Below are 14,322 nucleotides of genomic sequence, written 5' to 3'. Positions count from 1 at the left end.
TGGCTCTGTGTCTGTGCCAGAATTTACCATTTAATCCTAATTTTGAAATTATGTATTCCCTTCTTTAGTTCTAATAATTTTCTTGGATCAACTTTATCAATCCCTTTCATAATTTTGAATATGTCTATTAGGTCACCTCAAAGTTTAATCTTTTCCAATGAGTCTTACTCCCTTAATCATGCCTCATAATTTGGATTCATAAAACCTCCTGGTTTGCCCTACATTGCACCTCTGGAGTTCTACCTCCAGTCATGAACAGTTTTGACAGCTGAAAGTCTTTCACTCTAAAGGCGTAATTATGTAGAATATACAGCACAGAAACAGGCCATTCAGCCCAATTAGTCTGTTGGTATTTATACGCCACTCGAGTCTCCTCCCATTCTATCTACCTCATCTCAACCATTCAGCATATCTTTCTATTCCTTTTTATCTCATGTACCTGTCTAGTTTCCTTTTGAAAGCAGCTAGGCTATTTACCTCAACCACTCCCTCTGGTAGCGAGTTCCATATTCTAACCACTGAGTAAAGAAATTTCTCCTCATTTCCCTATTGGATTTATTAGTAACTATCTTGTATTTATTGTCCCTAGTTTTGGATTTTCCCACATGTGGAAACATTCTCTCCACGTTTACCCTGTTCAACCCATTCATAATTTTAAAGACCTCTATCAGATCACCTGTAAGTCTTCACTTTTCTAAAGAAAAAAAGCCCCAACAATATTTTTTTGCATTTTCTCCAGTGCTTCGATGTCCTTTTTATAGTACGGAGACCAGAACTGTGCACAGTACTCTAAGTATGGCACGTATTAGTTTAACATAACTTCACTACTTTTGAATGCTGGGGTTTGATGTATGATGTTTAGGTACAGTCCCCACCATTTAAAACAGGCATGCACTTGTACAGGAAACTTTGGTTTATCCGGAGGTTGCATGTCCGGAAACCTCGATCTAACGGCAGAAATCAGCAGCCGTTTTGTTAGGTTTTTTTTCTTCCCCTAGCATTTTTTTTTTAAACAGTCAGGCTGTGGAAAGCGTCTCTGTAGCTTAGCAACAGATTCAGAGACGCTTCCAAGGTACGGGCCGAGTGTTTACAAGCTGTTGCTAAGCAACAGTGTTTGTTGTCAGATACAGAGATGAAAACCTCCGTATCCTTCAACATTAGTGCTGGTCTATCCAGAAGTTTTGATCTAACGGCACCAGCTCGGTCCCGTCGGTGCCGGATATCGTGAAGTTTCCTGTATTAGCCAAAACAATAACCATTACCCATTTGCATTAACGTTCATTTCAAAGTTGCTGGTTATAGCGTCTTAAGTGCTTTGTTTATTTCAGGCAGAAACAGCTGTGCTTACTCGGTAGTTCACACCTCTCAGTCTTGATCTACAACATTCTTGTGAATTAAACAAGTTTTTGCAGTCATAAACAATAGAATGCCTTCAATTGTTGTCTTGGCCCCTAGATCAAAGGCATCTACAGTGGGCTAGAGAAACAATTTAGCAGCTTGCATGACTTAATGACCATTAAATCAGACTTCTGTATGCATTTGAGCATGTATGCATAGAAATTCCTCATCCCACATACAGAACAAGCAGTCATAATAACTCTATTTCCAGTTTTTGGTACTACATAAATTGTCAATACTACAGTAACATCAATAAAACAGATATGATTGTATGCTTTAGACACACGGATGTAGCATTGTGCTCTAGACACAAGAAGGTTCCGGGTTTCATTCACAGTCTGAACTGAGTTAACTCAATCTCAGCCCAGGCAGCAATTGGGGCACCTGGGTTAGGGAGGTGGAAAAAATCACTATCTAGTAGTTTTTGTTGGTAAGTGTACATGTGGTGGACCCTGGTGAAGATTGAGCTCAATTATGTTGCTTTTGCATCAATAGCCTGCCAATGTTCACCATCCAGGCTCACAAAGAATGACCGCTTCATAGAATAATACAGCACAGAAGGAAGCCTTTCGGCCCATCGTGCCTGTGCCAGAAGGCGAGGTACCAAAAGGCAATGAACACCCCTGGAACTGTCCCCAGCAGGAGTTGAGATGTCTAGAAGAATGGAACACTATTTAGCAATTCTGGAAAAGAAATACTAGCTTTACTTCACTATCATTTTTTGGCATGTTCATACTTTGAATCGAGTTGATGTGTAACTTTTTACTTTGAAACTGACTTTCTTACTATGTTTAGCCTACCACTAAGTGTGTGAGCTCGGCACAGCAAAAAGCTGGAAAAACCATAGTGGCACGTATCACAGGGCGACCTGACCCGTTCCCGAAAGGAGTTAAATGTGGATTGAGCCAGGGAGTGGCACCACCAATGACTACAGTATGTGTGGAAAGACATCATCCAATTACACAGGTAATAAAAAAAAATGAACACCGGGTGGAAAGGTCACTGCTTCAGATTCAGTGAAATAAGACATCTATGTTAATGAATCCTCCTCCATTAGATTTGTTCTGTGTGGATGAAGCTCAGAAATGTTATAGCTAGGCAAATTGGTGTCACTGATCCACATTTCAGAGGGGTTAAATGTATTTTAGTATCCATTAACAGTTGGAATGGTTTATAATACTTACAGGTGTTCTACCTCTGTTTTACCCTTTCTCCAAAACAATCCTCCTGTGCTGAGCCAACTGTTGTAGTAATGTCGAACATCCCGGATAATAGTGTCGAAGTATTCACCTGGGCATTCATTCATGGCACATAAAGAAATGAACTGCAGGGAATTTTTGGGATAGCTCTGAAAGGGTTTGATTTGTTTAAGAAATGGTCAAAGCTGTAACCTGGGTTTTGTTTTCGTATTGGAATGATAGAATCATAGAAATTTACAGCACTGAAGGAGACAATTCAGCCCGCCATGCCAGTGCTGGCTCTTTGAAAGAGCAGTCGCGCTTAGTCCCACATCCTTGCTTTTTGTCCGTAATCCTATATAAGTTCCTCATCTTCAAGTATCTGTCCAGCTCCCTTTTAAAATTATTTATGGAATCCGCTTCCACCAGCTTTTTATGTAGAGCGTGCCAGATCCCGATAACCGAGTGGAAAAAGTTTCTCCTCGTCTCCCCTCTAGATCTTTTGCCAGTGATTTTAAATGTATGACCTCTGGTTATTGACCCACTCACCAGAGGAACAGCCTTTCTCTGTCTACTCTATCAAAACTCATCATTTTGAAAACCTCGAGGTTACCTCTTACCCTTCTCTGTTCCAAGGAGAACAGTCCTAATGTTTCCAACCTCTTTTCATAACTGAAGTCGCTCATCACTGATAGCATCCTGGTAAACCTCCTCTGTACCCTTTCTAAGGCTTTGCATCATTCCTGAAGTGTGGTGTCCAGAATTGTCCACAATACTCCAGCTGAGGCCTAACCAGTAATTTATAAAGTTCTAGCCTGATCTCTCTGCTTTTATATTCAGTGCCTCTATTTATAAACCTGAGAAACCCATGTGCTTTTTTTAACCACCTTATCAACTTCCCCTGCCACCTTTTTAAGGATTTGTGTATATGGACACCAATGTCTCTCTGCTCATCTACACTTTTTTCAAATCGTGCCATTTATAGTAATATACTGTCTTTCCATATTGGTCCTTCCAAAGTGCATCACTATACACTTCTCTGCATTGAACTCCATCTGCCATGTTTTTATCCATTTTACCATACTGTCTATGTCATCATGAAGTCTATAACTATCTTCATCACTACTATGTTGCCAAGTTTTGTATTATCTGCAAACTTTATAATGCTGCTCCCTACACCCAAATCTAGGTAATTTATAAAAATTGAAAAGTGTAATGGACCCAAAGCTGACCCTTGGGGAACATCCCTGGAAACTACCTCCCAGTCTGAAAAGTATTCACCACCACCACCACCCTCTGCTTCCTGTCACTGAGCTAATTCCGTAATCATACTGCTACTTTCCCCTTAATTTCTTGAGCTTCTATCTTGTTAACAAGCCTCCTGTGTGGCACTTTGTCAAATGCCTTCTGAAAGTCCATATATACATCTACTGCACTATCTTGATTAACTTTCTCCGTTACCTCATCAAAGAATTCAATCAAGTTAGTCAGACACGATTTGCCTTTAACAAATTCATGCTGGCTCTCCTTGATTAGCCCATGCCTTTCCAAATTAAAGTTTATTTTGTCCCTGATAATGGTTTCCAATAACTTCCCCACCACCGATGTTTGGTTGACTGGCCTGTAGTTTCCTGGTTTATCCCCCTCCCCTTTCCTGAATAGTGGTATAACATGTGCAACCCTCCAGTCCTACTGCACTACTCCTGTATCCAATGAGGATTGTGACCAATGCCTCTGCTATTTCTACCTTTGCTTCTTTCAGCAACATAGGATGCATTCCATCTGGACCAGGTGACTTACCAACTTTCAGGAATGCTCATCTTTTTAGTATGTTTTCTCTATCTATTACTATCCTACCCATAACTTCACTCTCCTTTTTTAGTGTAACCTTCATATCAGCTTCCTTTGTGAAGACAGATGCAAAGTACTCATTTAATACTTTAGCTATGTCCTCTGCCTCTACATAAAGATTTCCCTTTGGGTCCTTAATAGGTCCAACTTTTTCCATAGTTAACCTCTTGCACTTTATGGGCTAAAAATTCAGTTGGCGCCGTTTGGGGCGCCAAGCTCGCCTGGGCACTGGAATTACCGCTGCGAGCGGAGCCACTTGCGCCATCCGGATATTCAGTTTCTGCGCCCCAAATGGAAGCGGGCCGCTAATCGAGGCTTCCCGCGCCCCGCTTGGGGCGCTGAAACTGAATATCGGTGCGCTAAGGGCCGCAGCGCCACACGCTGCGGCACGGCATGCTGCGGTACTGCAGGCCTTCCTCCCACTGTTAAGGCCAAGGAGAAGTGCTGGGCTCTCGGGAAACAGCCGGCAATGCCGCGATGGGGGGGGTTTAGGAGGCCGGGGATGGAGGTGCTGGCAGGCGGCCGCCGAAAAAGCGGCCGGCTGCACCTCCACCTTAACTAGCGCCACTACCGCCACAGGTAGGCCCCTGTGAACCGGTCGCTATTTGCGGCCGGCGCTGAAGAGGCGGGCGCAACCAAATATGGTCATCGGGGCGGGAGCGGGGTGCTGCGCACACCGATGACATCATCGGTGGTGGCGCAGCGCTACAGGCTAACGCCGCCATTAGCGCCCCGCTAAATATCGCGGTAGGTGTGGCCAGTGGCGCTAAAGCCACTGAGTGCCCTCTTTGGGCGCAAACTGGTGGCGCAGGCCACTGAATTTCTAGGCCTATATGTTTATAAAATGTTTCAGGATTTAATGTTTTCTGCTAATCCTTCCTCATAACCTCACTTTGCGTCCCGTATTAACTTTTTCAATTCCCTGCTGTACTTTCCATAGTCATCCTGGTTATTAACTGAATCTTCCTCCTGACATTTGTCATAAACCCCCTTTTTCTATTTTATTTTATCTTTTATTTCATTTTTCATCTGAGGAGCATTAGCTTTGGATGCTCTACCTTTTCCTTTCAAAGGAATATGCCTAGTTTGTACCTGAACGATCTCTTCCCTAATGCCTTCCATTGCTCAGTTACTGCTTTACCCTGCAATCGCCTTTTCCAATCTACCTGTGCTCGGTCCCTCCTTAAATCACTGAAATTAGCTCTTCCCCAGTTGTGCATTTTTATCTTCGATATTTTCTGCACTCTTTCCATAATTACTCTAAACCAAATTATGTTGTGGTCACGGTTAGTTAGATGATCATCTACTATAACACACTTCACTTGCCCCACTTCATTTTCCAGAACCAGATCCAACACTGCTTCCTTCTTTGTTGGACTGGAGATGTATTGATTAAGTACATGTATTGATTAAGTACACTCCAGAAATTCCTCTCTTTCCCTACCCTTAGCACTATGGTTTTTCCCAATCTATATTAGGGTAATTAAAGTCTCCTAATTTACTATATTTTTGTTAAACATCTTTTTGAAATTTGCTCATCCATCTCCTTCTCACTATTTTTTTAAAAAAAGCTCCCAGCGATGTAACAGCACCTCCTCTGTTAACTCGAGCCCAGTAGATTCAGTCCTAGATCCATCTAGTATATCCTTTCTATTTAGAACTGGAACATCATCCTTAATCAATACTGCCACACCCCTTCCTCTTTTTCCTTCTCTATCATTCCTGAATACTGGCCTTGTTTGAGGCATGTCTCTGTTCATGCAACCAGGACGTATTCCCATGTGGCTATTTGTGCTGCAGCTCACCAATCATTTTAGTTACACTACGGATATTGATGTACATACAATTTAATACTTTCATCGTCACTTTTTTGTTGTTTTCCTCGATCTGGTCCCTGAAATTTTGTGGATATTTCTAATTTTACTGCTGTTTATCTATCTGTCTTTGTCCTCTGATCTCATTGCTGCTCCTTTCTGCTATTTTCTGGTTTCCCCTCCCCCTGGCAAATTAGTTGATTCCAGGTGGAGGGTGATGGGAATTGGATTATTCCTCTCTTTTTTCCCCTCCCCCCCCCCCCCCCCCCCCCCCCCCCATATTTCTGGGTTCATTGTCTAGGTCAATCACCCTGGGTCAAGTGTAACAGAGATACCAAGTATAATTCTTGCTCTCTGCTGCAAGAATATGCTTTGACACTAACCTCAAAGAAACACCCCCTACTGTACCATTTATAAATTTGTTTCCCACATCAACAATCATTGTTGCCTCTCTGGATTGCCAGTTTGTACCAAATAATAGGCTTGTTCTTTTGGACTTGTGCCCACTAGAAGCTGAAGTTAGGCACGGGACTCTTACAGCGGAGAGAAGGCGAGAGCGGACTTGTTTGTTATTGATCTGGACCAGCCTGTCCTTGGTCTTGTAATTCACAATGTCACCTGAACCCCTCAAGTGTGTAGATTTTAAATGTTGACCAAATATTAATTAAGGCAGCCAAAAGTAATGAAGCCACTTCACGCATGTAAATCATTATTGCAGCCCTGAGTCCAACCTTTTGAAAACTAGTGACTAGAATATAAATAGTTTAAAGCTAGGGCTCAACAGTGGTATATTTTAGTATTTAATGTCAGTTTAGCATCTTCACAGCCAGTCTTTAAAATAAATTGGAGTGTAAATTTTATGAGGTAATTTTTAAATAAAGAATGGCTTTGCTGATTTTTGCTGATTGCATTCTGCTATTCTTTGTTTTCACAGGTGTTCAATTCTCTCTTTTTAAAATGAAAAATATAACTGGAAAAATTGTTCTAGTGATCATGTTAGCCATATTAGTTAGATCAACAGGAAATGGCTCAAGAAGATTATATCAAAGTAACTGCATGGACAGAGAAGATTAATTTCAAGAAAAATGACAGTACTGAATAAATTGTAGAGAATATTTTGAAATAAATGTACTTTTATTTTTTAACTAACAGCTGCTAATGCCACAGTTTTTAAACTATTTGATTACTCATTTATGTTAGGAAAAAAATGGTTGGGGAAGTGGTTCAGTGAGTATTGATTCCCTTCCAGTAAGTTTTGGTGAACTGTGTGGGTTCATGTTTTGATCAACTGATACACATTTTTCTGCACTGAAGATTTATATTTTGGGATGTGGGGCTAAAAAAAAGTTAGATGCAAGTATCATGTCTCCTTCCATTTTGGTAAATATTTCTTAAGTTAAAGTAGACTATTTTAACTGCATATTAACACACTTTATAATGTCAGGAATATAAAGCCAATTATGTTTCAAATACTAGTTTTCAACACAGTTTGACACAAGTAACCATATTCTAGATGCTATGTCTACCTTTTACATGGTCTTTGTAACCTGTAATTAAGAACCATTGTAAAAATATGTTGGTAATTAGTTGGGAGATAGGAGATAGAAAGTTGGGATAAAGGGAACATTTCTGATTGGCATAATGTGACAAGTGATGTTCCCCAGGGGTCTGTACTGGGGCCTCAGCTTTTCATCATGTATATTAATGACTTGGATGAAGGAATAGAGAGTTATATATACAAGATTGGAGATGATACTAAGTTAGGACAATATGTTGTGTAGATAGGGGCAAGAAGTTGCAAAGGGGCAAACTATGCCAGATTGAGTTCAATGTGGTGAAATGTGAAGTCATCCACTTTGGATCTAAAAAAGACAAATTGGAATATTTTCTTCATGGTGAGAAACTAGGAGCTAAGTGCCCATGTACACATCGCTAAACGCTAGTGCACAGGTATAAAAAAAATCAAAAACGTCAATGGAATCTTTATCTTGAAGGTTGGAATTCAAAAGAGAGGAAGTGAAGATTCAGTTGCTCAGATCCCATCTGTAGTGCGGCCTTCAGTTTTGACCACCATAATTCAGGAAGGATATATTGGCTTTGGAAGGGGTGTACAATCCAAATTCACCAGAATGACACCATAACTTAAAAGGGTTAAATTATGAGGACATGTTGCACTAACTTGGTTTGTATTCCCTTGAGTTTAGACAGTTGAGAGGTGCTCTAATTTCAGGTGTTTAAAATGATGAAGGGATTTGATGGGGTAGATGCAAATAAACTTTTTGATTTGGTGGGGTAATCCAGGACAAGAGGGCATAATCTTAAAATTAGAGCTAGGCCATCTGGAGTGCAATCGAGAAGCACATTTTCACAAAAGGTTGTGGAAATCTGGATGCTGGGTTAATTGGAATTTAAGATTGGTATAGATTTTTGTTTGGCAAGAATATGAAGTGATATGGAGCAAAGGTGGGTAAATGGAGTTGAGGTACTGATCAGCCATGATCTAACTGAATGGCATAACAGGCTCAGGGGGCTAAATGGCCTACTCCTGTTCCAACATTGAAAATTAGCCTAAGGCGAAGGAAATTGTGTAAATGTGAACTTATTTTGCTACTCAGTTTATACCTACCAAAATAATAAGCTTTATCTATCTATTTGGTTAAAAAAAATTGAAACTAACTCTTCATGTGGAAAAAGCCAAACAAATCATGTGCACATTCTTGTTTAACCAAATGCTATCAAACTAGGCACGTAAATGGAAATTCTTCAACAGTCTGTCTTTTCAAAGAACATCCTGCTAGTTTTTTTTCCCATTAGTCCTTGTGTTGCAAAACACATGAGCTAACCAATGCTTAGCAACATGCAAGAATATGCAACATACAATATAAATGACTTTTGTGTGGATCACAGGATAAAACTACTGCAACCTACAGAATGTTAATTGATTCTCACTGCATTGAACTGCAGAATTTAGCTCCGCAGCCTGCCTGGAGGGCTTCAACTTCTGTCTTTTCATATTGACTCGATTTTACCTCTGTTTGATTAAACTAACCTACAAAGTGACCCTATATTTATTCAGTATGCATGATGAGCTATTTTACTGAATAATGAATTTGATATTTCATTTGCACGTAAACGATGAAAATATGAAGAGTTCTTGATTTTAAAAAAAAAAAAAAAAAATCTGCTTGAGGTTGTAGCAGTTGCCGGACATGTACGGAATATCCCAGCAGTGATGGTGAGCCCCAGGCATTTTTTTACTCGTGCAAAGGGACATCATAACTGATCTTTATTGGTGGCTTTCACAGTCTGGAAAGAATAGAGATAATTATATCACCGAGGTACCGTGTATTTCTTGGCTACATCCAATAGGCATGCGGTCACACTGCAGACAGTTCAGTCATCCTAGCAGGGAAATTGCAAGACAATGTCTCAATGTTTTTATATGTTACACATGATCCCTCTTCCTACATCCTTAATATAAAAGCAGAAGGGTGGAGTGGCAGGTGAAGCATTAACATTTGGGGACATAGAATGAGAACACTTTACCCATTCCTGATCTAAGTTGTAATAGGTGGAAAGGCACTGGAGGGAGACTGGGGGACCTCCTTACAGACAGGAGGGGGAAATGTTACCAGCATAAACAACAAAAGTGTTGTACTGGAAGTTAGGGAGAAAAACAGAGGGTGTGTACCTTCAAAATGCCCTCTGGGAGAATTTTTTTTTTTTTTTTTTTTTAATAAATGTGCCCTGCAACATTACTTAATTAAATTCACAGGGAGACATGTGATGCCATGTGTGCTGGGTAGTGCCATTAGTAGCACAATATGTTTTTAAAATACTGCCTCCACTTTTGAAGCTTCTTTTCGTCATGAGTACACTCTTCTAACTGCCGCAAACATTCAGTAGTTATTCAGTGTAGCGTTGGCCACCATATTGCACTCCACCCACTCCACTCCAGCTCAGCCCCAACTCTGCTCTCAACTTTCTCCATCTTGGCCTGGTCTCCTGCTTCCTCCCACCCAACAGTGGCCTGGATTTTGCCATAACTAGAGATTACTTGCAGGATATCTAAACAGAGAAGAGTATTACAGTTGGCCCAATAACCATTTGACCAAGAGCCAAATTAAATTCAATTCTGTTATTTCTGTTACTTGATATTTCTAGCATTCATTTTTCCCCCCTTTCCATGTGGATCTGGTAGACTTGCCTTCCCTACTGCACTCCACTTCCACAAATGCAATTTGGGGAACTTAATGCACATAGCTTCAGTGACACAAGCACCTGATGGACTATGCAGAGCCTATATTTAAACAAAGCAAGCCTTGCATTCCAACCCACTTTGGAGTCATCAGTAGCCTTCTAACTTAAAAAGTAGGAAGCCTCCTATTCGGGTTAGAATGTTTGTTTGGACTCCTGGAGTATGTTTGAGATAATCAAATGGTTGTAGCAACTTTTGAAGGTTAATGGGTGAAATATGTTACGATTGGGCACGCTCCAGGAGGTTTTCTCATAAAACTGAAATCTAGTGTTACAGCCCAACATTATGTAAACTGAGATTACTGAAGCAATTGGCTATAAGTGCTTTACATAAAGGTGCTAGTATGGCAACTCAAAGCAATGTGTAGGGTATCCTATTTGGAAGATATCTTGGTTTGTACTTGAATCATAAAACAAATTATTGACTTTTTTATCATTTAAAAGCTTTTGGATGCTCCTTCTGATTTTATCACAGGACTAGCTTTAACCTGCTTCCCAGAGTCCAAACATTATTCCTTGCAGGAACCCATCTAGACACTCTTCCTCTTTGGGGTTCAACTAGCCAAGGTAGCAGCCCATTAAGCAAAAAGCTAGTTTGTGCCTGGAGTCTGGAAGATCAGATAAAATTAACATTAGGGAGGTTACAGAAAGAAGCAGCCTAATTTATCTTTCACATAGAAGTTTGTTTTTTAACGGAAAAAGAGGCAGAATTAACTTTGAGCTTGTACAGGTGTACAGGTGACCTCATCTTGGCCTTTGAGTTTTGCTCTCACCAAGCCCAAGTCTAATTTGTAAAACTACTTTGATACACCTTTATTTATATATGGAAAATGAGGAATGCTAGATTATTCCGTGTGAGCGAGTCTTTCTCTTGAATGCAGTATCTTTTTGTATACAAAGTTCATTCTCTGACCTGTAGTAATGGGACTACTAAAATAAAAAATTTGAGCATTTTATGCTGCCAGTATATAAGCTTGTGACTTTTTCTGCTACCTCCAATCAAAGAGATTAGATATATACCTAAATAGTTTGAGTCATTGGCATTCATCCAGATTTAAATTGCAAGTATTCCTGGGTTATTTTTGAACCCTTCAATAGGTAACAATATATTTGTACGTTACAATAATATTGCACTCAGAATGATATAGCATGCACCTACACTTAATAATCAACATTTCTTGAATAACTTTAAAAAAAATTATCTCAAGTCTCAAAAGTGCCTTATTTACAAGTGAATTAGTTTGAAGTGCCATGTAGGCAAGCTAATGAATACATGTCAGACAAACAAAATGGTAGCACAAATGCTTGTAAATTAGATTAGCAGCAGCACAAGTAGCTTATTTGTATAAGCCACAATTCCATTTATGGCACGTGTACACTGTGCCATTTCTCAGTCTTGTTAAATTGTATTACCTTTCCAGCACACTTGCTATTTAGCTATAAAGCGATAAATAATGATGCCTGTGTGATTGACATTCATACCTGCGTTTTGATTTGGTGGTGGTCACTTGCATCATTTACTCAATGCTCGTGCACCACAGAATATTCCAGTGGAAGCTTGTAGAAAACTTAAACAATCGTTTAACTAGATGCAGCCTTCTCATCAAAATGTAGATACTCTCCAAAAGGGGTACTGAGAAAGAACAAAAGTTTATGTCTTGATAAATGATGACTCACCTACTCAGTAACTGGAACATTTTGTCAGATTTTAATAAAATATAATTGCTTATGAAAAACTGGTTTCCTTTTTAAAACCGGTATACTGCAAGCTATTTTTGTCTGCTAAAATCTTATAGGAACAGTGAGCTGAATTATATTAAAAAGAAATGTAACAATCTCATTGCTGTACAAAAAAAAATGCTTTGGGTTGGGGAGCAGGCTCATACTTTAGGTCTGTAGGATGCTGCTCACTTCTTGTTCCTTTCTTGCCCTCCAGCAAACCATTGGTCAAGCGACTGCAGCCAAGTATCCTCGATCCAGTCAGCCCTCCTCCGCCACTGGAGGGAAAGTCACAGCCCAGAATGCAAAATCACCCACTGTCAGTTGCGGCATCCAATCAATAAAGGTTGTAGACTGAATGCCTCTTCAACAAAAACACCGGTAACTTGAAATGAGTGGAGGATACATTGAGAGAACCGGTGAAATCTACAGTTCGTTCTATATGTGAAGACTGAGGACCTTAAGTTTGAGCTGTTACCATTTATTAAATTAATTTTAATGACATAACTCATGAGCAAAGTTGCAAGTGCGTTCTTGGGCATTCAGTGTCCAATGAAAGTATTTTGCAATGTATGTAGGTTTCTGCTTCTGCAAGGCATGTATCAATAATTTTTAAATGCTGTAAAATTCAATATATTGATTGTGCAGGGTTTAAAAATAGCATCTCAACTTGTTGGCCTGTTGACTAAAGATCACTTGAAGCAGCACTTCCGTGAAGGCACAATAGTGCGGCTAGATTCTATCAAAGTTCTATGAGTTTCAGCACTGAAGCATCTTTTACAGTAGAACTCTGGGGGAAATTATGTTCTCAACCTTGAGTTTTGTTTAAAAATATCGCATCAGTAGTATAAATCCTCCTCCATTTGTGGCTTAAAGAGATGCAGCTCATTAATGGGAGTTGTATAAACCAATGTTCTCCACTGTATTCTACTTCTACCACGGTTTGAAAAATAATTAAAATATGCAAACTAGTGTTTAGATGTTAAGTTACTATTTAAGTGCTTTGTGATATGGCAATGAAGTGGTTATTACATCAAAATGAATAATTTTAATTCTAAAAATACATTTTATAGGTAATGCAGGATCAAGTACTGCTCTTAAATAACATTAATTCTCCATTCCACTTCCATTTCCTGTCAGTTGGTCCCATTCTAAACCCTAGTATGTTGTCATAATGTCTTAAAATATCCCTCTTCCTGTCACATAGATGAGCTGTCTAAGCAACTAGTGACAATGTAAGATACAAATTGCCACTTTAATGGAATATATAGACCTATAGCATTAAAGCTTCTGACTGGGAAGCATCATCACAAGCACCCTTTAATGTATTAGTCTTGTAACATTATAGCAGCTGTCCTTTATTTTCTAAATAGGAGTTCAAAGGAGGGGTTAATGGCCATATTAACTGAGTTTTGGCCTAAGCAATTTCCATTTCTGACATTGTAATTGGAAGTTGTAAACCTGTGAATACATGCGACTCTCGGAAACTTGCTGAAGTGGCACAGACAGATGTGTGAGAGCAGAGCACATACCAGCTGCCTTTACAGGAGAATGGTGCACTGCAATTTGGGAAGAGGAATACTGAGAGTTTTTGAAACCGAATAGTTTTGTGTGCTTCATTATGCAGTAAGAAGGTACAGTGATAGATTGGCAGTGTTGTGGGGGGGGGGGGGTTTATATGCCCCAACCTATGGTGGAAATTCATTGCAACTGTTCAGAGCAAAAATGTTCTTGAGCCTGACCGATCCCATGTACTTAAACACACGTATGAGGCTTAGCACAGCTCAATGTTAGATCATGTTTTTAACTGTCACCAAAAATTCCAGCTTTTTTTCATAATTAAAATATGCTTGTGTAAAATGTTGTTTGCCAGATGTATTTATGGTTTGAAGTTCCAGTTTATGTGCAATTTATAATTCCTATTGAACTGAACAGACAGTTTTTGAAAGGAGTTTTGATCATTTTAAGAGCACAAATGTAAAGTTTGACTTGAAGGTATAATTATAAATTACTTCTGTATATAAGTGTGTATATACAATTCATTTTTAAACTTTTGTATTGCAAATTTTTAATTTCTGATTATAGTACAATAAATGTGTCCTCCA

At 39.5% G+C, this 14,322-nt stretch overlaps 1 protein-coding gene across 3 annotated transcripts in view; it reads left to right on the top strand.

Moving 5' to 3' along the window:
- Window positions 1-14,319, top strand: part of poc5 (POC5 centriolar protein homolog (Chlamydomonas)) — a 128,985-nt gene extending 114,666 nt beyond the window's left edge. For 2 of the 3 annotated variants that reach the window (XM_085990629.1, XM_085990637.1), the window contains exons 12-13: window positions 2,194-2,364; window positions 12,435-14,319. In XM_085990629.1, the coding sequence (XP_085846755.1) occupies window positions 2,194-2,364; window positions 12,435-12,575 (312 nt within the window). In that variant the 3' untranslated portion in view covers window positions 12,576-14,319. Of the gene's footprint in view, window positions 1-2,193; window positions 2,365-7,175 lie in introns of all 3 variants that reach the window. The other variant, XM_085990646.1, reaches the window with a different exon arrangement.
- The last annotated feature ends 3 nt before the right edge of the window (window positions 14,320-14,322 follow it).

The sequence above is a fragment of the Somniosus microcephalus genome, chromosome 1, assembly GCF_052327205.1.
Source record: "Somniosus microcephalus isolate GS21.2 chromosome 1, FLI_Smic_1.0, whole genome shotgun sequence".
In the NCBI taxonomy this organism is placed as follows: domain Eukaryota; kingdom Metazoa; phylum Chordata; class Chondrichthyes; order Squaliformes; family Somniosidae; genus Somniosus; species Somniosus microcephalus.
This window is presented reverse-complemented; position numbering and strand designations above follow the sequence as displayed.